The 27,651-nt window shown below is 40.7% G+C and overlaps 1 protein-coding gene across 6 annotated transcripts in view; it reads left to right on the top strand.

Annotated features, from left to right (window-relative positions):
• Positions 1-27,651, top strand: part of LOC131690553 (alpha-catulin) — a 504,668-nt gene that overhangs the window by 467,579 nt on the left and 9,438 nt on the right. For 4 of the 6 annotated variants that reach the window (XM_058976423.1, XM_058976420.1, XM_058976426.1 and 1 more), the window contains 4 exons: positions 3,919-4,279; positions 4,994-5,098; positions 26,167-26,254; positions 26,314-26,514. In XM_058976423.1, the coding sequence (XP_058832406.1) occupies positions 3,919-4,279; positions 4,994-5,098; positions 26,167-26,254; positions 26,314-26,345 (586 nt within the window). In that variant the 3' untranslated portion in view covers positions 26,346-26,514. Of the gene's footprint in view, positions 1-3,918; positions 4,280-4,993; positions 7,483-26,166; positions 26,255-26,313; positions 26,515-27,651 lie in introns of those variants that run through there. The other 2 variants (XM_058976421.1, XM_058976422.1) reach the window with 2 other exon arrangements.

Raw genomic sequence — 27,651 nt, 5'->3', positions numbered from 1 at the left:
AGTACTTCATTCGTCACGAAGTTCGGGTGGGATTTGCGAAAGAGTAGTCGAGGAATTCGAAGACCATTTACGCAGGCTCAAACCGGCAGATTGTAGTAACTGAAACAGTTGTCAACATAGTTCACTTCCTTCATTTCCATCGTCAATCCCGGTCAGCATATCGTCCATATAAAAGTCCTTGCCTAGGACTAAAGAAGCAAGAATAAAATCATTCGATCCATCCACCGACAGCCGTTGAAGGCATTTGGTTGCCAAGTATCAGTGCGGCGTGAGGTGTCGAAAATGACTCGCAGTTTCGTTGTTGTACTTACTGTCTTTTTGACGCCATGGTGTGGCAGGTAATAGGATATAGGTGGGGAGGCTTCACTGTCTTAGATCTCCCGAAAATGGTTAAGTTAATGGTTATTCAACAAGACAAAATTCTTACGGCGGAATTTCGTGTCTAGCTACCCGTCCATCAGGTAGAGATGAATGGCGTAGTCATCGATTCGAATTTGACATGCGTTGATCTGCTGAAGCATGCGGTTGCAAATGTTTGCCTACAGGATCAGTCACCTAGAACGGGAAAAAAACCAACATTCAATCGAAATCGTAGCGGGTGACTTTCGTAGGGTCTGCTTCGTCTAATTTCGTCATCTTCGACAAGGTATATTTGCATGTTCAGTTCTAAATTGCACTAAACGCAAGCGATATGGCTACACAACCATCCATTGTATCAATAAGGCCCGTTGTGACAAGTGCGAAAGGAATTTTGGGAATGATTCTTGCATCGGAAATGCTGAAAAGTGTGATGATAGTTCATATGAGCTCCCGATATGTCCCGCGTACAAAAAACGCGGATGAATCACTACTTTGGATGAAGGAGTTCTCACTTGTTCTTTTGTCATGCCAAAAATAATACTCTCGGACTGAACAAAATCAAATTCTGTTCAGTCCCGGAGTGTTATTGATCAGTGATAAGTGACTCTGCGGAAGGCGTTGGTTCTATATATTCAACAAGTTCATTGTTCTTCGAGATTAGAGACAAGTGAGAATGATCACCGCTGCAAAACCGGGAAAACCTACCTCCGATCAAAACATTTCTGTCCTGTATTCAGCAGTTCTCCGGGAAAATGATCCTGCTCCGCTTCGACAATTGGGCCACAGCAAATGGCTTTCTGTTAAATATATAATTTAGTTTCAATACAGTTTCTATAACCGTTCTTTCGGATACCCTAGTAACAATTACGGTTTTATCATGCTTTCGAAGCTAGTTTTAAAACTTAGATTGCACTTGTAGTGTGCTATAAAACTTAAATTGGTACTTGGGAGAAGCGGCACCTGGCTGGTCTTTCACTGATTTTAAAACACTATTTGCCAAATTTGATAACCGAGAAGCGTTCTGGATTGGCTTAACTCGTACCTAACCGAACGTGAAATGGCAGTGAAATTTGGAGACTGCACGACATCACCATTTGCTGCCCGTTCGGGAGTACCTCAGGGCAGTCATCTTGGACCTTTCTTATTTTTGCTCTATTTAAACGACTTAAACCATTTGCTGAAGCGCATGGGACTATCGTTTGCTGCTGACTTCAAACTATTTCAGCTTATCAGGAATGCAAAAGACGCAGCCCCAGTCTGATGTTTTCTCCAATTGATGCTATGCCACTAGAATGATGATAAATACTGCCAAGTGTTCGGTTATATCTTTTACTCGCAAACACTCGATAGTTACTTTCGACTCCAATATCTCACAAATCGTTCTAAAACGGAATCGTCTGTTGAAGATTTAGGAGTCTACTTAGATCCCAAACTAAACTTCAAGCACCACATTGAGTACACTCTTTCTAAGGCCGCTAAGCTGCCAGGATTCATTTTTAAAGTCACTTTACCAAGCACTCTATTTGGCTTTGGTTCACTCTTCACTCGAATACGGCAAAGTAGTCTGGGCACCTTATTACCAAAATAATATTCAACTCATTGAAGCTATTCAGCGCAAATTTGTTCGTTTCGCGTATAATCGATTTCCATGGAGGGACCCACTAAATCTACCGATCTACTGAAAGCGCTGTAACCTTATTGACCTCGATCTCCTGTCTGTACGCCGGTATGTTTGAAAGGCCATTTTTACTGTAACTGAACTGCTACAACTGTTACACATCGACATTCGTCGTCGTGGTCTTTGAAGCCATCTTTTCTTTCACAATTCCTAAATAAATAAATTAATTAATTAATTAATTAATTAATTAATTAATTAATTAATTAATTAATTAATTAATTAATTAATTAATTAATTAATCAATTAATTAATAAATAAATAAATAAATAAAAAAAATCGGTAGCAACTTGCCATATATCGAATAATTTTGCTTTACTACTCCTCTGACCCGTCACTCAATTACTTATACTATCCGTAATTTCAGTCTTTTCCTTCCTATTATAAAATTTTAAGCTTTAGGTCCGTGCAATGAGCTTTCCTGACAAAGACCCAGAAGATAGTAAAATGAGTGTAGAACAATATTCGTCATGGAAGACTCCAACTTTCTGCCTAAAATCATACACATTGAATTCAGTCGGACGGCATATAATCTTCTGTTCGATCAAATATAATCCACTAAGTGTTCTAATCATTGTAAAAGAGCGCAGAAATATCCTGCAATGATAGATAACTCGGCTCAGCATTGCGATATCCTGTCTAAAGCAAGCAAATGACATTATTGGCGTTAAGTTTTTTTTATGAAGGACTACGGCGTCTGCATGCCCGCCAACAAAGTTGAAATCAACAGTGTAGTTTTTAAATTGAAACGGGTCAGAGAGAGATCTGGCATCTTTGGAGGAGTCGCAGTTTTGCGACTCTTTGATGTTTGCATTTCTTTTTCAGTTCGATGTGTTTATCAAGTTTCAATCGCAGCATCCTTCACACTATAATTCAAAATTTACTTTTGCCATAATTCACGCCAGTTGCAACATATTACAATTCTGGCAAAAGTCGAATGTAGCTGAAGAAATTCTTTATCCAGTGGTATCATTATCTCACTTTTTAGGATTTTGCGACTTTGTCCGATCTGACTTAACACCGACCAAATTTAATATATAAAGTAGATCGAGATTTCAACACCCCCATAATGTTGGCGCTCTTGTCCAAGGGTAATTTGGTATAAAAATCATACCACCTTTCTCGGTTTTGGTCCCTATACATCGCTCCATTGTGGACAATGAGAAGGAGGATTTCTTTACTAAAATCAGAAGGTGACAGCTACGAAAGATCTCAACGAATTCTTCTGTTTGTTTTCTCGTCAGAGAACACACGAAAACTTACCTCATGGGATAATGGGGAGGTCGGTCGGGGGCTATATTCCACTATTCTGAAGGTGTCGACGAAACATTGGTTGAAGGGGGTACATGTGGATCGGGATGTCATAATATCCCAGATCATGTCAAATCATTAAACCTTGGATGCACATCTTTGGTGGATTGTTGTCTAAGCAGTCCGAGGCTGTCATGAACGTCATCGATTATCCGTTCCCATATACTGCAAACTTGATGTTCTTTATTTCTCTGTCATCGTTGTCGAGTTCACCCACTCTCCACTGTATTTGAGATAGCTGTTACTCCGATGCTGGAATCAAACTCTCTCTCAAGTCTCTCTCAAGCAAATAGTCCTCTAAAACCAAATTGAATTTGTTTTCTCTATTTTATTTCATTCAAGAAATTTTTTTACAAACAAAGAAGCCAAACTGTTGGGCTTGAATTTATCAAAAAAAACTTTTATTGATCCCCCATCTAGTTTTCAACAAAAAAAAATCAATTCATCCTCAATGTATATTGAACTTTATTCCTAACTTGAAATAACGGGAAAGTTCATGTCTATTATAAATACAAACAGAGACTCTGAATTTTTGACAGTGTTTAAAATCCATACATCCTCTCCCTTTCCAGAGCGAAAAACATGTCGGCAATGGCCTTCTCGATGTATCAATTCACCAAGGGCGAGGGAACGCTACGAACAACGCAGGACCTCTTCACCCAAGCCGAATACTTTGCCGAGGAGGCAAACCGGCTCTACAAGGTGGTTCGTCAGTTCTCCTACCAGGTGCCGGCCGGGGCACCCAAGAAAGAACTCCTGGACCATCTGGACAAAGTGCCAACCTACGTGCAGACGCTGCAGTTCCTGGTCAAGGATCCGGCCGTCGGTAAGGATGCCACCTTCGTCAAGGTCGACCATGTCATCCAGGAGACGAAGAATCTGATGAATGTGATATCGAAGGTGGTGTCCACCTCGTTCGACTGTGCCAATAAGGTAAGAAGCGGTAGTTTGTGTGCACCGGTGACGATATTGATGCTGACAAAGGCAGCAATGGACCATAATCAAACTCTCAGCTTCATTTGCATAATTCAATTTTCGTTCATGATTTGACGAAGGTGCAAAATGTTTTCGTTTGCTTGGGGATTAGGTTCGACAGCAGGTAGAGAATGGCCAGACATGACATTCTGCACCGGGAGTGTGAATTGATTTGATTTCTGCTGTGATTTCCTTCATTTCGATTAATTTTTTTTATTAGATTCATTATCGTTATAAATGTGTTTCGTATTACCTCCACTTGACCATACGAATTGAATACCTTCGTTCGGAATGTTTGCTGTATGCGAGATTGCTAAAGAATATATTAAAGTAGTGGTCTACAGTTTTTTAATCATATACCTAGAAAATATTTAAGCCAAATTTACGATTTGTGCAATGGCTGAATTGTCTAATTGAAATCGGTTTCCCCTGGATGCAGAATGATGATCTGATAAGTAAAAGCTAGTTGTTTGTTTCATCGTTTCATTTGGAAAGGTTAAATATTCATATTCCGTTTTCTTCCGAGAATCCACTAAAATCGAATAATTCATGATTGTGTAGTTGCAAGTCTCGCATCACTAAAATCAAGCAAAAGTATCGTATTAAATATTGATTGAAACCCTCCCTTCCTGCAAACTGAACACTGACACTGCTGAATCTCTGCCGAAACAGATCTACGAACTGACCGGGATTCCGTTCGACAACCGGTTGATAAACGTACCGACGGTCATCCTAACCAGCGAAAGCGGCTCGAGCAAAAAGTCCACCAGTAACAAGGTAACAGCCGCAGCAGACACTTCATCATCCAGTGCACCCCGGCAGAAACGGAAACTTTTGCTGTCCAAGTATCGCTAGCGAGAGGAGCCATAACGAACAAACTCTACTCGTACGAACTTTTGTGAGAAATGCAATCCCATTCCCAGTGGTTCCCGTACACGTCCACCACCGCTTCGCACCGCACCGCACCACCGCCGGTTCGGTTCGGTTGTTTGGGGACGCAACCCGTAACTATCAACTCTCATCCCTAGAAGATGTGTAGCCGTCCGTTTCGATGTGTGATTCACTACACCCCCCTCCCCCGATCACCTCTCATCTAAGCTATTAGGTATCATCAGCCATGTCATTCTAAACTATCTTTAATCAACTTCGTCAGGCAATGGAATGGATCATCAATAAAGAATCATTTGAACTTTTTTACAAATAAAAAACTTTATTTATTGTGTGACTTTATCCGGTTCACCGTGGAGGGAATGAAAGGGTCGGTATATCGTTATCATCGTTGGAAATGTTTGCAATCAACTGCTTGATTCTAACAACTTTTCCTATTTTCCCAATCTCTGTTCCGAATACTAATATCGGATAGCAACAAAATGAAAACCATTCAATCCTAAATAACTTAAAAATCTTGAGAAGACACTGACTTATCTAAAGGCATCTGTGTAATTGTCAATCTATTTGTGCATTATTAATTATTTTTCTAAATTGAATGCGGGAGAGATTTCTGAAATTGATTGTATTTCTATTACAGAAAAAAAAACTGCTAAAATACTGGAAAGAAAGAATTGAGACTAAGAACCTTCACTGTAAAATTACATAGAAAGATCTTATGAAATTGTTTTGGGCCAAATGAAATCAGTCGCAGCGCGTACTTAGCCAGTATGTCCGTCAATTCATTTCCAGTATTTCCAAAGGGACCGAGTACCCATCTAAGGGAGATGGCATTTGAGATACTGAGTTCTTCAATTTGTGTTCAGACATCAGATGGCTCGATTTGTACGTTCCCTATGCCATTCGGAGATTTGTGGCTTCCATGTCGTCTCATAATTTTACTGATGGAAAGAGAAAGGGAGGTGAAACAAAAAAGTACGGAATTTGAAAATGACAACAAAATACAATCGCAACACAAAACAGTAAACAGATCCTTCACTCCCGACGTGGTACTCAACCTTACTGATAGAGCTTATAGCTTTACTGAGCAGTTACATGTCGAATGATATGAAGTTTCACAAATATCAGACACATACACAAAGATCATACGAATAATACTCAGCACACTGAATAGTAGCCATGTGATAATTAAGTTTGCAATATTGAATCAGTGCCCTGAGTATAATGCTGCAATTTTTTTCGGAAAAATGCAACATTTTCAGACTCACAGCCGGCAGATGTCATCTTCGTCTGGTAGCTGCTGGATTGAGGGTGAAAGCCAACTTGGTGGGGCTCTTACAGCATGCCCTTCCCGTTGTACCCTTCCAGCTAAACCTACTTTTCGGATACTTGTTTCGTTTACGTTCGTGTTACGTTTTCTTGTATACCACCGAAGTTCGTCCTCAGCACCCTTCTTTCGATCACTTCGAATGTTTGCAGGTCTTTTTACGGCATTGTTCACGTTTCGTGCCCATGGAGAACCACCGCTCCAATCAGCGATTTGTACATTGCATACTTCATGCGGTGGTGAAGCGTCCTAGATCTCAATGTTGTATGGGGCCCATGGTAACCAGAGCTTCCGGAGATAATGCGTCTTCTTATCTCCCGGCTGGTGTTACTATCCGCCGTCACCAATGAACATAATTAGATGAACTCACCAACTACATCAAACTCATCGCCGTCGATTTTAATTGTGACTAGCTGATACTTCAGTCTGGGAATAAATCACTCAGCACGACTCTTTACCGGACAGCATATCTATCGGATGGCCGAAAGCTGAAAGAGAGAAAGTCAATCTGTACAGAAGAGAAAGTCAATCATAAACATCGACAAGTTTGCACCCGTGTACAAAATTTCGTGCACGCGTTCAACCCCAAACATGCTTTGCCTTTGTCTACAGGTTTGCATCGAACACCGAACCCAAGCGAACGATGTGCACACTTAGGTTTAAACACCTTGTACGTACACCGTGTGCGTACACAAGAAAGGCATGCACAAAACAGAATGCGTCAACGCTAGTGATGATGAAAGAGAAAAAGAAAAAACCAGTGTCAAGATCCAGTGTGTACGAACACCGCGTACGTACATGGGGTTCGGATGTGCAGACGAACACGCGCACATGTTTTGGTACGCATTAGCGCGTTCGAGTTTGCACACGAAATGTGGGTATAAGATGAGCACAGAACTAGAGCGAACATGGTGTTCGATGTTCATTTGAGAAGACTGACTTTAACTATAATCAACTCCATGTGTTGGTACAGATTGTACTTCGTCTTAGACACATTTGTCTTCAGTCCTACTCATGCGACTTCGCATTTCAGTCAGGTATACAAATCTACTACTATCTCCATGTTTCTGTCGATTATATCCACATTTTCAGCACTCAGTAGAGCAAATGAACTGCCCGGACTTCATGAAAATTATCGCATCAAATCCTTCAGTGTTGTTTTTTGATCACAAATCAGTCTCATAAAGATAGGAAATCCCCATATGAAATGGGACAAATATGCGGTCATGGATAGTATATTAAATAGCAGGCAAGAAAGTCCATCGCCTTATGTTAGTTCCTTGCGTGATTCGAACGGGTTCTAGAAACGGCCCGACATTTTCACACGACACAGGACATCGTCCATTCCTCAGCCTTAACCATTCTTGTCAATAATTCTCCTTAGCTTTACACGGTCTACCGTTTCATATGTGGCTTTGAAGTCGATAAACAAGTAATATAGCGGGACACGACATTATTAAAAAAAATTGCCGAATAGTAAAAATTTACTCAGTTGTTGATCTTCTGTTAATGAAGCAAGCTTGATTAGTACCAATAAACCCATTAACCAGGAGTGATAAGCATCGGAATAGGATCTGGGATGCCTCTTTGTAGGTGGCATTTGAAACGGTGATAGCCCTGTAGTTTTCACAGTCCAAGAAAGAACGACAATTCTTGTATATCGGAAAGAAGACCACTTCCTTCCACACCTTCGGTAGCTGTTCTGTATCTCAGATCATCCTCACCAATAGCCTCCTTAACCTTCTTCATAGTGGGCATTGGTACATCCCCGTCGACTGCACTACTGATGTAATCGTCTTCCTCAAATGCCCTGTCATCCATCTGTGCATCGTCCAGATGCTTATAGTAGTGCTGCCCACACCTCTTGATCCCATCGGGTTCGTAAGTTCCCTGTCTCTATACGTTTCGGCCCGCGGTATTGCGAGACTTACTCAGTTTCTTGTAGAACGCTCGTATTTCCCCTGAGCTATACAGTTGCTCCGCTCTCTACGACTCTTCCAGAAGACGCTTCTTATCCCGAAATTGACGTGTCCACTGTTTTCATTTCAGTTCGATGCAACTCCAGGTTTTGAGGAGTGCTGCATGCAAAAATATTCTCGTTTACTGCAAATTCCCTTTTTGAAGCGATTGTACGCAACACATGATCGCGTAGATTTCCGCTTGGAATTCGGTGCAGTATCTGCCAAGCGAATGGGTGTGGTCTAATCTCATTTAATGACAGTAGACATCAACAGCGGCTCAGACCTTTAACGAAAAACCGTTAGTGTAGCAAATTACGTATGCTTGAAGGTACCACTTTAAACAGTTAGACAGTCGTTCCTCGCAAGGAAAAATTCTAACGTTGCAGTTTTTAAAATTGGGGCCAGAATCATGTGTGGCTAGTTGCATGATCTATTGACTTACTGTTTCTGAGCCCAGGAGCCTTAAGACGGTATGTACAAAAAATGCTTTTTGTTTCAGAAGCATATATAGTTGTTTAATCACATTAGACAGCAGCAGCATATGTTGTCCTGAACGCTCCAGTCATCACCTTGCACGCCATCCTCTCAAGATGATTCCTAGAAAAATCACACAAAGATCACAGAAAAACTTTTATAACTTTCTAAAAAGTAAATTAACAATTCTTTAAAAAATCATGAATACGCACACTACTTTTGAACATCACATTTTAACGAGTTTTGAGGGATTGAAAACTTTTTTATAGATTTACGAGGGATTAACTCAAAACCTGGTCAATTCCCTCCATGTTCCCCTAAAGCTGAGATTGAGTTCCCATGATTTTACGAAAAACCGACTGCATTGGCCGAAGGCCATATAAGTTCTCTTGATTCTGAAATCGATGTGAGCAGACCAATAGAGATTTGAGTCAAGAATTACTCTAACGTACTCAACTTAAACTGCGACAATAGTTTTAGAGTCAAAGAACTGCAATGTAACTGCAATTTTTTCAAAAATATTTTTATACTTGTTTCGATCCCTTAAGATAATTTTAAAAGTTTGGAATGAAAAATCCTTTCCTTACAGAAAATATTACGTAATTAATAAATTTGCAATAAATGATGTAATTTTTTATCAAACTTTGTATGGACATATCTACTCGACTACTAATGACCTTTAATGTACCAATATACCATCTTAATCCTTGTGAAGCAGTGAAATGATTTTACATAAATTGGAACATTGGAATAGTTATTACTAGAATTTGCATGACATTGAACGCAATAACTAATGTTGGGGAGACTTGACCAAGATTTTATGGGGAGACTTGACCAAGTGGAAATTAGCTGAAGAAAGATGCAAAATTCCTGATATTTATTATGCTTTGGTATCTACTGTTAATGTTAATCACGCCATAAAAAAATCCCCACCTCAAACATAAGTCTTTATAATTTAGTATTTATAAACAAAGTTATCAACAGTAGGACTGATTTCGTGACGTGTGAACACGCAATACAAACAGTACAGTTAATCCTTAAAAAGAAATGCATTAAAAAAAAATCGAAATTTATCGAATGCAACCGTTTTATATTTTTTACTGCTACCTAAGGACCTCGACAATATGGAAAAAAAAATAATAACAGTATGTTTTATGTCATTTATGTTCAAAATTCTCTTGGTCAAGTCTCCCCACGCCTTGTTCAAGTCTCCCCGCAATGGGGATACTTGACCAAAAAAAAAACGGTCACAGAAAAACTTTTGTAACTTTTCAAAAATGAAATTAAAAATATTGCAAAAAATCATGAAGACGCACAATAACTTTGCACATTATATCTCAATGACTTTTGAGGGATTGAAGGCTTTTTAGAGATTTATGCAGTTTTAGCTGAAAATCTGGTCAAGTCTCCCCATGTTCCCCTATGATCGGCGAAATCATGTCGGAAACCTAAGCTCATTAAGTTTACCCAACACGCCATCGACAACAAAATTCCATAGAAGTGGTGACAGCATACCATCTTGAGGACATCCGCAAACATTTATTTTCCTAATCTTTACTTATAACGATGATCACGGATGTCGGTTGTTAAGTATTGCGCATATCCAGCCAGTTAGTGATGCATACGCTTCTTCTAAAATGAATTCGAAAGAAATGTTATCCAAAGGTGTTTCAATGTAAAGAAAAACTTTTAAACTTGATTGCTTTTGCGAAAAGCCTTTACAATGTTTTGACAGCATTGTGTAACAATTTGGGAACAGATCTCCCCCGTTGATATGCGGGTGCTCGCCCAAGCTAACATCCCGAATGTAGTAGTCGTTTAAACGTTCCACTGATTTGAGAAGGAAGGAGGTCAAACTAATCGGTCTAAAGCTCTGTACTTTCTCATAAGTAACGCAGCCATATTTGGGAATGAATATAAGAATTATTACTCACCACGCTAATGGAATGTATTCTGTTGCAATAGTACAAGTAAGAACATTTTTCAAAATGTGCTTGAAGTGTTCATATACCCGTTGAAGTATAACTGGAATTCCATCCATTCCCGTTGATTTAATACGAAGCAAAACTTTCAATCACTCATTTGATCGATTCAGTCGTCATAATTCTACAAGCAAATGTCCAAGAATCAGAACTACCTGGAAAGAACTCAGGGACAGCCATTAGTGGTGGCTCCGTACAGTCCGGAAAGTGTGTCTCAAGAAGACAGTTGAGTACTACATCTTCATCAGACGAGTAGCACCTTTGGCAGTTCTGATCGAACTGACATGAATGTCTTTCGATTTCGAAAGTAACTAATTTAATCTACTATAGTCTCGTCGAGACTATTGACATATTGACCGTGGTAGGATGTAGAGTTTCTTTCAATAAGTCCTTAGAAAATCCGAGAGGTGGCGCTCGTAGTGTCGGTAAAGTAAGTAGATAGGAAAGCTGTCAAAATTTCAGCTCGATCCATAGCGTTGGTCAGGCCCGTGCGCAAGGGGAGGGTTTTGGGGATTCAAACCCCTCCCATGAGAGTTTTGATTTACTTTTAACAATTTTTAACTTCCTGATCAGGAATAGAAAAATATACTGCGACCCGTTTTGACACACAATGTCATTTGAGTTGGGTAATTCTAGACTTTGAAGAAACCCTGCGAGGGTTGCTGCAAAAGGATGTAAGTCAAGTTGGTCGGCATAGCTGGATCGGTTCACGTTTCGACAAGTTTTGATATTAACAATAGTTGTGAGCGTATCAGTTATACAGCAAAGATAGGTGAGCGAGTTAACAACAGCAGCTAAGGAGAAAAAAATAACGAGCGAACAACACGAACTCGGAGAAAATCGAGATATCATTGTCTAGAGAAATTTCACCATAGGTGAATCTGCGCCAGAGCGGCTGGGAACTAATTGCTTCACGAAATTGGCCATCGGTATTGAGAGAAATTCCGCCATAGGAAAACTCTCAGCACCAGCTAGTAGATAATTAGGAACGAGTATTGCCAAGAAGGATAAGAAATCCTGTGAAGATGGTTGTAATGAGATGTAAGTCGTTATGTTCGGCGTCTCTGGATCGGTTCGCGTCTCGGCAGATGACAATATTTGCAACTGATCTGACCAGGTCAGTTATACTACGAAAGTTGTACAACGAGCAGGAAACAACATATCAATGGAAAAAACAGGAACGATTAACATAAAATAAAAAGAGTCAAGACGACACAACACTCAGCCCTCCCGGATAAAATCTTCAACTCTAAAGGTTTCTATAGCTTTCTTATAGAAGGAACGAAAAAATCGAAACCCCTCCCTTGAGAATTCGCTGCGAACAATGGAAAAAACCGAGTTCAGGGCTATTATCAAACATCTCCATTTGACTTCAGCCCAGAAAAAACAAAGCCAAGTTAGATGCAGTTCATGTCACATCTGCACCTGTGTTTGCGACGGTTTACAATTGGGTGAATGAGTTTAAACGTGGTGTTCTTCCACAAAAGATGAACATCGTTCAGGATGCTCATTTGAGGTGTCTACTCCTGAAATAATCGATAAAATCCACGATCTAATTTTGAGCGATAGGCGAAATTTTTTTTTGGCAAGATGGGTTCCGCGTTTGCTCTAAGAGGAGCATAACCTCAATCATGTAGTGGTTATGTTGACGCTCTTCAATCGCAATCCTACTGAACTCCTTCATCGATATGTCACTGTGGACGAAACCTGGATACACTACTACACTTCAGAAACGCAAAGACAGGTTTGGCGAACGACGATTCACTTCCAAGGAGGACGTCAGTGCTTAAACGAATGAGTATTTTGCAAAACTTCCGAAATCCGATTTTTTGAACGGGATAAAAATTTTGGCAAAAACGGTTGTAAACGCGTGTAGAGCTGAAAGCAGATTATGTTGAGAAATAGAAAAGAAAATTTCCAAAAATCTGTGTTTTTTCATCTTTTTCTATTGACTTATTGATCGACTCTCGTAAGCCATGCGTCAATAGCACTATTCGCAAGAATACAAGCACGAGGCATTTCACGTGGATTTGTCATGCCATCTTTGTTGAAAGCTACGAAATCGGAGTTAAGTAACTTTCCTACATTGAAGTTTCTTTCATGGAAATTCGGGTCCCTGAACTAAAACTGTGGAAGCTTTTCCTTCCTGAACAAGGCAGAACAAAATCATATTTGCTGTACGTTTATGCTGAAGATTAATTTGTGCCACTCTAACCATACTCGCACTACACATTTCATCATCAGCACATATTGTGCAGCTACTAGAAGATACCAAACACGTTGGCTTATCGCCTATAGCGTAAACCGAAATGGACATTAGAGACATGACTCTCATTTGAATCCTACGGTTTGCGGAGATGCAAACGTCAACTATATCAGAGATCAGGGATGTAATGCACCTCAGAGCAAATAATAAGAAGAATAAAAAACGCTCTTTGCACTTTTCATTTCTTCTCTTTCCCAATAAACCTCTTCACTCCGTTGTGTCTGGCTCCCATACGTGCATTCTACTCCATGGCTGCACACCTCAAAGTGTGGAAATAAAGAGGCTCTTTAGTGTGAATCTAGGTCCCACGCGCACAGAAGCAGAGAAGGCAACCAAAAAACATTTTAAAAACGTTCTTCCGATCAAACTATATCTGAATTGTAGTTTGATTCGTCTTCCTACCTGCTTGCCGGAGAGGGGAGGTACAAAAACGTGGCTCTTCAAGGTGACTCTTTGAACGAAATTGTGCAGCTCTTGGTGTACAGATCTTTCTCATTTTTCGTTTTCAAGTTTCTTTTTGTGCGGTCGTTCTACACATCGCAGTGTTTTTGTGCTGCTGTATTGTTCATCGGTGTATTTCGCTCTTTGTGGCACATTGTGCGAGCAAATAACAAACCTGTCAGAGATACGCGTAACACAGCACGGGTAAGACCCATGACATTCCGTGCGCGACTGGCATATTTTAGTCCTGCCAACCAATCAGTTCTCGGCACGGAGAAAAACCTTGAATTGACGACTCCTGTGCTCAGTCGTCTCCTACGACATAGGGACAGAAACCCAGCGGGTAGATTCTTCTACTGAAATACTTCGAGAGAATTCAGCCGCCAGATACCACACGATGACGATTGATGCGTAAATGACGGGAAAAAAGTCTGAAGCTATTTTGAAATTCAAGGTGACCTTCTGGCTTAGACGAGTTCTTTATAACCTCAAAAATATGGGTATTTTCGGAATGGGATAATTATGTACTAGATATATATGGATGGATACAGCAATAATATAGGGAAAGAAAAGGGTCGCTATCTTTGCATTCAAAATGACGTAACTCATCCGTTTCCGTCATCCCCTCGTCAAGCTTATTTAAAAAAGCCGTTAACCATTAGGGTTCAAGAGAATTTTGCTCAACCAGAAGTCGCCATCTTGGATTTCGAAATGGTGCCAACCTTCAATTTCCATCATCTACTCGTCAAGCCCGACCAAAGATACCCACATTGTTAAAGTCATCGATGATAGGAAGTCGATTTCAAAATGGCACCAAATATTAATTTTCATCGTCTACTTTCTCTACCCGTTCCAAAAATAGAGTTATCTAGAATATTCCTCAACCGGAAGTCGCAATTTTGGATGTTTCCAAACATCCATTTTCATAATCTACTCGCCAAGCCCGTTCCAAAAATACTCATTCTGGTAGGGTTTTCGAGAATATTGCTCAACCGAAAGTCGCCATCTTGGCCTGCAAAATAGCGCCAAACATCGGCTTTCATCATTTACTTGTCCAGCCCGTTGCAGGAAGTTCTGTCTTCACTTCACATTCCTTTTGATCGTTTTGTTTTATCTATCATTCGTTGCAGTGACAACGCTAGTTCTTTAGACCTGTGCTGAAAGACCTTCCTGGTTGATCTGTGACATCCGTTGAACTTGATACTATATTGAACATTACACACTCAATTCACTTCGGTAATTTCCCGACAGCCGTGAAGTCCGAAAATTAAGAAACTGATATCTCAGCAAAGTGACATTTGTTTACCAATTTTCGGCGAAATATTATCCGAGTCTCAGTTATCAAACGTCACTTTTACTGCTATCTCAGCAAAAAAAAATGTTAGCTGAAATCTCAGCTCTTGAGATTTCGGCAAAAGATGCGAAAACAGCTGAGATTCGATAGAAAAAATTAAGTGTGTAAGCCATAGACCTCAGGAAGTATACAAGAAAGACACCTCAACATGTTACTTATTACGCTTGTAGATCTTTGATCTGTTTTTCAAAAAATTCTTGGCCGTTAAAATCAACTGGACTCACTAAATTTTGCATTATGACTCTCCATGAGTAATACTTATTGAGTATGTACCACAGGCATAAACATCCGGATGATAGATGGTTACGCTTATAGATCTTGAGACTCTTGGAGTATCTGGAACATATGTACATATCTTACTATTTGATAAATCAATGTTCTAAGTTATATCATCATGAAATTTTGGGGCAGGCACAGCGAAGTCAGTAAATTAATCTACCTGGGTTCGATTCCCAACCCCGCTTATAAGGCTAGCGATTTTTAAAATAGGGATTTCTCTCACCCGAGAAAAGAGGTTAATGACCCATGGTTGAAACCTCTTTTATCAAAATAAAAAAAATCATTAAATTTGAGCAATCACTTTGACGAAACGAATTTTAATAAGTATGTGAAATCTTTTTTACAAACTAAAAGTCAAAGAACGAGCTTAAATTTAGTTCAAAGTCCGAATAACGAACTTTTTTACGAACAAATTTTATTTACAAACCCCCGGTTTGATTCGTAAATAGAGGTTCCAGTGTACAACCTAATCAGCGAGCACAGTTCAAACGAATACGATAAATCGAGGGAAACAGACCAATTGATCACCTAATAGCAGTAGTTAGGTGATGCAGCCAAAGGATCTCCACCAAGAAAGAGGATCTATTCGCGAAGTATTGAAATCGCGTACACAAGATTCGATGGAAAGATAACAAAAATTGGATTTATTTATTTTTGTTTATGCGCTGTAAATATTAAAAGACTTACGACTCTGTTATGCTAACGCATTAAGCCATGTCAAACTAACAAAATAAAAATGAATCTCCTAGTGGATCACACCTGTAAACAGGGTGTTTGGTTCATAATTAGGAATCTGTCGAAGGGTGATTGACTGTCATATTTGGAGGAAAGATCGTTCCATAGGTACCATAAAATCTCGACCGTTACCGAGTTATTTGACGTTTTGTGTAAAACACTTATTTATCTTAAAATACCACTAACTCGAAAAGTAAACTTCGTATTTTAAATATTTTAGTTCCATTGGAAAGGTGAGAAAATTTCCTATTGAACGGTGTTCTCATATCTTTCAGTTACTTAGTTTTATTTATCTTTTAGTTGTAAAGTAGTTAAAGTTAGCGTTTTTATGATATTTTCGGTAATTTTCTCGAAATAATGAATTCATTATAGCAATATCTCTTATCCAAAAGTTGGGTTTTAGGACGATGATTCATAATTTGTTCTTTAACATCACATTCCTATCTCTTCTCGTTTCTTTTTAATTTCATTACTAAACTTTTCCTGAAATCGACTTGCAAGTGCTTAAAAGACTCTAATCTAAAAAATATGCTTTAAATCATTTTTTCCAAGGCTTGATTGGAAAGCAGAGAAAATTTCCTTCCGATGTATATACAAATATCTTTTAGTTAAGTGTACTAAATGACTTTTTACTAGTACAATAACTTAAAATTAGCGTTTTTTGGAGATTTTTGTTCTAATTATTATTCTAATTATTAATCAACTAAATTTATCGTAACAGATGCTACTTAATGTTCTTTATAATTTGTTATGTGAAACTTTATCCCTATCGCTTTTACATTTCGCTGCAATTGAATAGTTAAAACAGCATGACCTCACCACATATGTAGTGGGTTCGAAATCATAGGTTTAGCATATGAAACGAGGCGATAAAAATGATTTTGCGTCGAAATTAAAAGAGATAATTGAATGGAGTCAAAGAAAGAATACTTTTCCAATTAGAGTTACTACTAGTGAAAATGAGATACAAATATCCAAGTTCAATAACCCAAACTCATGAAAACCAGAAAAGATAAGTGAATCATGTCAAAGAGCAAATTATGCTGCTCTTCAAGACTAACAATCTGAATTATGAAAATGGTGATGTTAACTATTAAGATTTTCGAGAAATGAACGAAAAATTGATCAAAATTGTTAAATTTTAAATAAATTAATTTGAAAAGGTTACTTAACCTCATTAGCTGAAACCAGTGAGGACATCATTCATTGAGAAATTTTCTCACCTATCCAATGGACCTAAAAGATTTGAAATACAAAGTATACTTGTTGAGTGAAAGGTATTTTAAGACAACTAAGTTTTTAACACAAAAAGTTCAATAACTTAGTAACTGTTGAGAGTTGATGATGCGTGTAGAACGATTTTTTTCTCCAAATATGGTAGTCAATCACCCCTCGAGAGGTTCTTAACCATGAACCAAACACCCTGCATATCTTACAGTTGTTCGTATTATAAAAAAATTTAGGAGTCGAATAGATGCTTTAGAAAATTTAGGAATCAAACAGATGCTAGTCAGAATATTGTAATTTTTTTTATGGGGCATTGTATCAAATTATTATTTTTCATGCATATACCTATCTCTATTATTCTTAAATAAATTATCCCAAAATATGTTATGATAAACAAGGAAGTAAATTTGCTATAAATTTAATTTTTTTCTCGAAATCACTCTTTTTCATTTCGTTTATTTGACACGGTTTGATGCGTGCGCTTATAGGAGCAATGGGTCTTTTACATATTTACAAAAAAAAAACAAATAATTTTAATTTAATTTAATTTTTCGCACGCAATTGACCTTCGCGATCGAAGATTCTTTTTCTAGATGGTGTAGTATTTTTAGCGTCGCCTGACGACACCTGAGGGTCAATCAGTCTGCTTTTTTTGATTGTCGGTTTCGTGCATACTATTATCGCTGCTGCCATCTTCAATATTGCTTTGATATTCATCTTCGTTTTGCTGACTACGGCCGTCAATTCTTCCTCGTTGCTAGGTATCCTGTTTGGCAGTACTATTTGTGCTGCAAAACCAGTGGATGTAGTCGTTGTTGATTCAATATTCGTTTGTAGTTTAAGCGTCGCATATGGGAGTATATGACTGAAAAAATGGCCGAAATTCAAATTTTCAAAAGTTGTTGTCATGTGCATTATACTATAACATTATACTCTCTATCAATTTCTACATTAGATGTTACGAATATTTATTAAAATTTGGCAACACTACTAACTGTCAAAAATTATTGTACCCTGACTAAGCTTAACCTAATCACAAGGTCGTCAAAAAAGTCTTGTGCATAATTGCGCAATTTTTGCAATTTTACAGCTATTTGGTTTAGTATTTTTATATTTTTCCTCGTTTTATTATATTGTCCGTGTGAAGTTCAAACTTTTACAAGGAAGATTCTGTTGAAAATAATGGATTATTCGGTAGGTTTGATTTGAATTATTTAGCTAGATGGAACCCTGAGGGTCCTTAATGGTGGCGTTGACTGATATCCCTTGGCTTATGGTTGCTTCAACAAGCGTTTTTGTACTGGTATTTCAATATTCTATTTACAATGCAATAATTTGATATGCCGATGGTCAGTGTCTCTCAAACAAACACAACGGAAATAATTCAAATGCGGTGAAACTTTACCGCAATCAGCCCCAATATTATACGTTCGTACTTCATATGATTTATTGTTATTTGTTATCACACTTTTTTTCATTCCCTTTCCATATCAAAATATCATCAACAAACGTCCTCAAATGCAACCACCAAATCCTGGCACCCGGAATCTAAAATTGGCGATACCCGTGGCTTTTCCCGGTAACTCACGCTTTGTGGCACTTTCTGTTTCACCCCTCGGAAAATCCACAACCCTTCTATAACAAACAAAACCACAATCTGAAACACTCCACTGCTGATGACAACATCCACGATGACGACGGGGGATGTGTGCAATTCCCGCCAACCGCAGAATGGCCTATCGATGCCTCAACAAGTGGCATACAAACTAAAATAGTCACGCAACAAATCAATATCTAAGCCAGCTTGAGCTATTTGAGTGTATGCGTGGGAGAAACAAGTGGCGCTGCAAATATCCGACCGTCAGACACAAAAAACAGTACACCTACTTAAAGAGTTAGTTAATTCTTCGGTTGATTTCATCGTCAGAAAAAAATACTTCGAGGGAACTGTCGTCGGGTAGAAGTTCCTTGCAGAGCCTATCACCAAGAGGAAGGGGAGCGGTCTGGCTAGAGTTGTTGGGCAAAAAAACATTGCCCGACTAAGGTGAAGTTCGTTCCATGATGTGTACTCGATACGTGCAGAAAAGTGTTACTCCAACCACTCCCCCATCAGCCCACAAAGGAATCCGGCCGGCACCCGCGGGGTGGAAATGAGAAATACAACTATCATGTAAGCACACTCTACCGCCAACGCAATGCCGCCTCGCTGGTAGAACTAACATGGGAACGGGATGCGAAAGTGCTGTTTTTGCTTTAGCTAACTTTCTCGAGAAGCAGTGTTGCTTGCAGTTAATCCAAAAAAATGATCAGCTCTGTTTAATTAACACTTTTCAAACTAACATAGTTGATATGAAGGTATGGTTTTGGCTCAGAATGGATATGTTTCAGAAAAATATTGAAATGGCAACACTGCTACATCAGAATGGCGTATAAATTGCAACCTACCTGCAAAACAGAAGCATAAATAACTTGCTAACCAACGTAAAAAGGCACTAACCAAACGCTTGCAGGTATATTTGCACAACTTTCCCGGTAGACTCTGGGTGGCTTACACAGGACTCGCTCTTGGGAAGCATGTTTTTCCATTAACTAAACTAACGTCTACACGTTGAACAATGTTTCTAAAGTGTGTGTGTTTGTTATCAACAATCGGGCTGCAAGCGTGCTCACTGGTATAAGATGCTGACAGATGGCACCATTTGCGTGGAAAACTAGTTGAAATAAATATACGGATGGTTTAGTCAGCTAATATTTTCTTTTTCTTTCTGTACGCAACATGGTTTAAAATTGTTACTTATACTGAATCCTTGTTTGTAGAAGGGAAAACGGTAGATCGTGATCAAGCCCATTCCAATCCGTTTGGCTCAATAATGCAAGCATTGTGCAGAATTGATGAATATGCTAAGATAAATATAGTGTTTGTACCTTTGCAACATTAAATAAAATTTGTCCTGTGGAAGAGCTTAAATATGTTTGTGAACACTGTCGAGATAAACTTGCTGTACTTTACAGCTTATCCGGCGTCCCACAAGAAAGCTACCTATAACCACTGTTTGTCATATTCTTTAAGAATAAGGAACTTTAAGGAACTAGTTATACTGGGCAAAAGATACAAACTCGTATATGCTGATGATCTTATGATATATGTGCTTCAATCGGTATATAGCCACGAACAAGGAGAGATATCCGGCTGTTTTGATACTTGATTTTAATCCATCCAATGTCAAAGAGTTCGTTTCGTTTCACTGAGTCGTACGCTGCCTTAAAATCCGCCAGTAATTTTCTTGGGATGAACGGGTGTTCAATAACAAATGAGAATTTTTTCAGTCATATAGTTAAAAAACAAAACAAAAAATTCGGCGAATTCTGTATTTTTTATTAAAAACATAATGTTTATTCTTCTAAAAAACTTCAATGAATATTGGGGTCCTGGTCAACCGCACGACGCAACTTAGTCACGATGCTCTCACAAGATCGCTAAATGGCACTGACGTCCATCTTCCAGATACAATTCCGGATTCTGATGGTCAACTGCTTCGTATCCTTGATCCGCTAATTATTTTTGTATACTAGTGCACTAAGGTAGTCGAAAAAACCTCAATGGGACGGCACTGGGGCAAGTTTGTCGGGTTCCTTTCTTTCGGCACGTACGGTATCTTTTTCTACTCAAAATACTGCAGCATCTTTTTGGCGTAATGGGCGACGCCTAGTCCGGCCAGAAGACGTACTTCCCGTTCCCATCCACATGATGCACCTTTAAGAACGGCAGAAAAATTTTCTCAAGACGCTCCTCCTGGTACACTTATTGATTGATGGCCAGACCGCTCGGCTTGAACCACGGTTTTGAAATCCGTCTGTCCGATATGGCGATGTACAGCATAACTTTTTTCAAATATATGCTTAAACTCATATTTTACTTCGGGAGGGGTGGGGGGTGTGTGGCCGACTTGTCGCTGAAATAGTAGCTGTCATTTCCCGGAATGTGGGTCTTCAAGTTCCGCTCATTCGTCGTTCAGCACGAACGACGTCCAGCGGTAGTTCTTCGTCATCCACTTACTTACTTACCGTTCAGGCTAGAGCTTTGTTGTCCCTTGCTGTATGCAGAAGCCGTCTCCACTCCACTCTGTCCATGGCTGCTTGTCGCTAACCTCACAGTCTTCGAAGGATCCGCAGGTCGTCCTCTATTTGGTCGATCCACCGTGCTCGCTGTGCGTCCCGTCTTCTTATTCCTGTAGGGTCACCCTCTAGAACCATCTTCACCGGGTCGTCGTCCGACATTCTTACGCCGTGTTCAGCCCACCGCAAACGTCCTATTTTTGCGATATGCGCGATGGATGGTTCTTCCAGCAGCTGATGCAACTCATGGTTCATTCGCCAGCGCCACGTTCCGTCTTCCATCTGCACGCCACCATAGATGGTACGCAACACCTTTCGTTCGAAAACTCCAAGGGCGCGTTGGTCCTCCACGAGCATAGCCCAGGTCTCGTGGCCGTAGAGGACCACCGGTCTAATCAGCGTCTTGTAGATAATCAACTTCGCGCGACGGCGAATTTTGTTCGACCCGAGCGTCCTCCGGAGTCCAAAGTAGGCACGATCTACTGGTATCATTGTCGGCGGTTACCAGTGAGCCCAAATACACGAATTTGTCGACCATTTGGATTTCGTCACCGTCAATCCGAACTCGGGATGGGAGGTCCACATTGTCGTCTCTAGAACTTCTTCCTCTCATGTATTTTGTCTTCGAAATGTTGATGGCAAGTCCAATCCTGCTGGCTTCAACCTTCAGTCTGATGTACGTTTCCGACATCACCTCAAAGTTCCGTGCCATTATGTCAATATCGTCGGCAAATCCAAGAAGCTGGACGGACTTCCTGAAGATCGTGCCACTCGTGTCTACTTATTACACCTTCTAACGCAACGTTGAATAGCAGGCACGATAGACCATCACCTTGCCGTAACCCTCTTCGAGATTCAAAGGGACTCGAGAGTGTCCCTGACACTGGAAAACCCACCTCGCCCGATCCATTATCGATTTGACTAATCGTGTTAGCTTATCCGAAAAACTGTACTCGTGCATTATCTGCCATAGCTGATCTCGATCGATTGTGTCATATGCCGATTTGAAATAGATGAACAAATGATGTGTGGTCATGTTGTATTCGCGGCACTTCTGCAGAACGCGAATATGTGGTTCGTGGTGGCGCAGGAACCCATGAATCCCGCTTGGTAGTGCCCCACGAACTCCCTTGCAAATGGTGACAATCGACGGCAAAGAATTTGGGAGAGGACCTTGTAGGCGGCGCTAAGTAGTGTGATCGCGCGGTAGTTGCAGCAATCCAACTTGTCACTCTTTTTGTAGATTGGGCAAACGACACCCTCCATACACTCCTCTGGAACAGTCTACTCCTCCCAAATTTTAGCGATTACCCAGTGCAGCGCTCTAGCCAGTGTTTCACAACCGCATTTTAATAACTCGCTGGGTACTTGATCTACACCGGCAGCTTTGTTGTTTTTCAGCCGACCGATCTTCTCCTTGACTTCTTGGAGATCAGGGGCCGGCAGCCTATCGTCTTCTGCGCGTGCTAAAAGATCTGTTGCCATACCACCTTCGTCCTCTGTTGCTTCACCGTTGAGATGCTCGTCATAGTACTGCTTCCACCTATCAAGCACCTCACATTCGTTCGTAAGAAGGTTGCCATCTAAGTCCCTTCACATATCGGCTTGCGGAACGTAGCCTGTGCGCGAACTGTTCAGCTTCTCGTAGAACTTCCGTGTGTTGTTTACGCGGTACAGTTGTTCCATCGCTTCGCGATCTCGTTCCCCTTGTTGGCGCTTCGTTCTCCGGAGGACCGAGGTTTGCCTGTTCCGTGCTTGTTTGTATCGTTCCACATCTGTCTCGTTCCGTGCTGCAGCATCCTCGCCCATGCTGCATTCTTTTCCACTATAACCTACTAACATTCGTCATCGAACCAGTCGTTTCCTCGATTCGGAGTCGCTGTACCTAGTGCCGCTATAACAGTACTTCCTATGGCGGAACGGATCTTCCTCCAGGCATCTTCAAGAGTAACTGCGCTCAGCTGTTCTTCCATGGGCAGTGCTGCTTCCAGCCGCTGTGCGTAGTCTTGGGCAACCCCGGCGTCTCGAAGTTGTGCGATGTTGGGCCTTGGCGTCCGACTACGACGAGTCTTGCACACCATCGAGAGTTTTGAGCGCGCGCATACTGCAACTAGGTAATGGTCCGAATCTATATTCGCGCTGCGGTAGGTACGAACGTTGGTGATATCAGAGAAGAATCGTCCGTCGATTAGAACGTGATCGATTTGGTTTTCGGTGCGTTGGTCAGGTGATCTCCAGGTGGCTTTGTGGATATCTTTGCGGGGGAAGACCATGCCACGGGAGGCTGTGAAGTTCACGCATCGTTGGCCGTTGTCATTCGATACGGTATGCAAGCTGTTTGGCCCGATTACCGGTCTAAACATTGCCTTCCGTCCTACCTGAGCGTTCATATCACCGATGACGATTTTCACGTCCCGTTGCGAACAGCCGTCGTACGCCTCTTCCAGCTTCGCACAGAACGCTTCCTTCTCGTCGTCGGGTCTCCCATCGTGTGAGCAGTGTACGTTGATGATGCTGTAGTTGAAGAAACGGCCTTTGATCCTCTTACACTTACAACTTACACATCCTTGCGTTGATCGGAGTCCATCCAATCACGCGTTGATTCGTCATACACTGCGATTTCACGATCGCTATCCGCTCGTCCGTGTACTCGGAGGACCGAGTCTTCTTCCGACAGATGATGTCCTCCATCTTGAGAGTTCAATGAATCAAGGTATGGGAGCTGTGATATTTTCGGCCGGCGTCACGCAAACTCGTTCCGTCCTTGTTGTCGAAAAGCTTTTTCAACGCTTCCTTCTTCTTCTTCATCATCATTATATTCACCGGACGGCCGCTACCGGCCTTCCGCTCCACACTCAGGGATGCCAGGGTCCGGTAAACAGTACTCACTCACGGGCACGTTTTCGACTCGAAAGTGGTCTACCGTAAACTTTTTTTCCACGTTGACCCTGCGTTTCGTAAAACCGTACAACACACTTGCAGAGTGCTTGCTGTTTCGACACCATCTTCGATTGAACTGATAACCCTTGAGCGCAAAGAAACATGCCACCCAATCGTCGGTGATCGTCTTTCTCCCAACCAGCTTTGGTATCTATCGACAAAGAATTCAGTCGCTACCCTGTAGAATCTTCTAAACAGAATATGTAAGAGTACCTTATAGATAGCCTTGAGGGTAGTTATACCTCGTCGTTAAGCACAACCGGCGCCAGGGTGCTTTTCCTCCTCATGTTGTTGATCGTTTTGTAAAACTTTTGCACGGTAAATAAAGCTCCCCTCCTTCCTTCTCTTTCCTTCATGTTTCATACGCTGATGTAGTGTTTTCTCGGCTGCCCTATCATTCCCCGTTCTAACGGGTAGCCGCTGCAACCATTCGGCTTCTAGCACTGTTTTTCTCGTTCGTCGCACTTTTGCCATTTATCAGATGATCAGATGGTTTCAAAGGTACACAACATTTCTGTGGTAGTTGTACTGACCGCTCCGCGGACCTGGTGCCACGCGGCCTTTAGGATATCCCAAGTTTGTCACTCTTCGATTTGTTCGTCGATCTTAAGAGTATATTATTCGCGGTGTGTTCAGTTGCCTGAAATCGGTTATGCTAGAAAGTTTTGCGCGAATCTTGCATACCACCAGCGTCGAAAAGTGTTATTTTCATTTGTTAAAATCAGGCAAGAATGATGAATGAACTATCCTACTTTCCATAGCATGCGAACGTAGCGCAAACGAAAATGAAACGATGGCCAAAAAACTTGAAAAATAGTTAGCCACCTAAACCAATTTTTATATTTTAGTCACTATTAAAGAAGTTTCATTACGGGTTGTGAATTTCAGTTGTGTATTACGGTGAGAGACTTTTAGATCAACCAAGGATTTTCATCTAAATTTACTACTAATTTACGACTTGCTGCCAACAATTGATTTAACATAATGATTCAAAAGTGTATTCTAATCCATTCCTCTGCTACTCCGTCATACTCTGTACCTTTTCAAACCATTCTCAAGCTTCCATCAGTTACGTCTAGACCAGCATGCAAGGTGAATTCGACACCAGTGTGCCCCGGCGCTAGATCCCATTCCCTTGTCGACGCACGCATTTCAATCCTGCACCCAATGCTCTCATGTCTGACTGGAATTCGCGCGGTCTACGAATGCTGGAAGAAAAAGTGTTCTTTTCAATCTGGGAGAGACTTTCGTCGGCATCCTTCTCAACATGGGCGCATAAGAACATATGTTGATATGGGTTGGACGACCTAGTTTTGGTACGAAGTTCCCAGCGCGAGTAAACCTACTAGGCTTGTAAAACTGTTCCTAATCTGTGGAAGACTCATCCCGGATTATCTCCGGGAGCTGATCTATTACAGATGAGGCACATTTTATGGGAGTAGTTTGCAGAATTTGGAACCTGTTGCCACACGGTTCGAAACTACTAAGCTTGCTAAGGTCAGTGTTTGCAGTATTAACTATAGAATCATCTTTGAAAACCTGTAGTAAGTAGTTGATAAATGAGCTGAAACGGATGAAACGGCTAATCATCTAGTTTGAATTTTACACTTATTTGTCAACACTTTTTCATGAAAGATCAATTTAAGCTAGAAAAACACCTAATTCCATGGCTAAATTTCCAACAGTAGGCATAGAAATAATTGCTACGCGCGGTGTCTTGACGCTTCCGAACTATACTGTGATAATCGAACTAACCGTATGTATCAACTTTATTTTAATCTAACCGCTCACATCACCGCCGCCGCACAATCGACGGACAATCCCACCATTCCCTCTTTCTATCTCTTCCGCACAGCAACTTCTTGGAGCGATCAAGAAAGACTTGGTCAGTGAGCATAAACGGAAGAGAACCACGCTAATCACGTTTTCCGCCAAACCTCCACGTATGCCCTTGCAGAATTAGCTTCCGGAAACGTGTATATTTCATGCGTTTCGATTTCAGAGGATTCTGGCAGCAATTACGATAGGTTATAAAACCCGAAACTTGAACTGCTGGCGGTCAGTCCGTAGAACCGATCGATAGTCGGGAACCATCATCACAAGTCACAATCCCAGTGATCTAACGAAAACATAGAAAATACCATACGATAAAATGAAACCAAAACCCAGCCAAATTAAAACAGAGGAAATCGATAGCCATTTTGTAATTATAATTATTATTTCACAGTGTGTTTGAACCCCGTGTGTATCCGTAATTGTCTCTGTGTGTGAGCGTCTCCTGTTGGCTGTCCATCGATTTCGCTATTGTGCTGTAACTGTTGTTTAATTTACTAGTGGAACACGAACAAATCCAGCGGAAAACCAAGATCCCTCCGGTTCTAGTCCCCCCTGTCGGTATTTGTAATCCATCCGGTTGTCCGGATTCTTCTGCCAGTTCCGGATTGTAGTTTGGTGTGTTGAAATCTGGGTGGCAGTTTCGATTGTGGGATTGCTTTAAATTTTTCACCATGATTGTATCATGTGGAAAATTTAGCTTATATCTAATCTATTGTGCAACACAAACAGATTGCCCACCAGACTGGCGAGGATTATCCTGGCAACGATACATAGATACTGATTTTTCATCATCATTCTGAGGGCCAGCATTGTTCGATAGGCTAGGCTGTGTTTGGTCGGTATTTATTCCGGTGACTGTGTGTTTAGCAATATCATAATTCGCTACTAAACCACAGCACAGATGGTGCAATGCTCTTGGCAAACAACATCCAAAAACCACATATTGGACACACTGTACAAACCATAAAACAAACATTCCCCCCGATTATTGCCAAAGCCGTAACAAATCCGTTTTTTATTGGTTGCCAATCCATTATCTTTCTCTTTCTATCTGTGTATGACCTTCTCGCTCCTTATTCTACCGTTGATGTTGGAAAAACTCTTCAATCGAAAAAGGAAACCGAAATTGACGAAGCCTATTTCGCAAAACGCTCGTGGGACTTTGAAGGAATCCGACATCCTTTCGGTGTTCGACGTAATTACTGTCCTAATTACTAGCAAAACCGTCATCTGAGGCTGAGTGACTCAGCATTTTTTCAACTCAATGCAATCATTAACGGCGACTGTTTTTTGATGCTGCGAAGTTATTTTTTTGAAGAATTTGATTTTAGTTTTATTTTCTTTCTGTTTTCTTGTAGCGAAAATTGTTTTTCTAACATCAACCAGCGACTAGCTAGTACGTCTATTGGCCTTCAAAGTTTGACTTTTTTGGCTGCTAGGGGAACGGTGTTCGATTGTTGGATGAGAATTGAATTTCTAAACAAAACTAGAATATTGTCAAGGA

Source organism: Topomyia yanbarensis, chromosome 3 (genome assembly GCF_030247195.1).
Source record: "Topomyia yanbarensis strain Yona2022 chromosome 3, ASM3024719v1, whole genome shotgun sequence".
Classification (NCBI taxonomy): Eukaryota; Metazoa; Arthropoda; class Insecta; order Diptera; family Culicidae; genus Topomyia; species Topomyia yanbarensis.
Note: the sequence above shows the minus strand (reverse complement) of the source record. Positions and strands in the feature narration are given on the sequence as shown.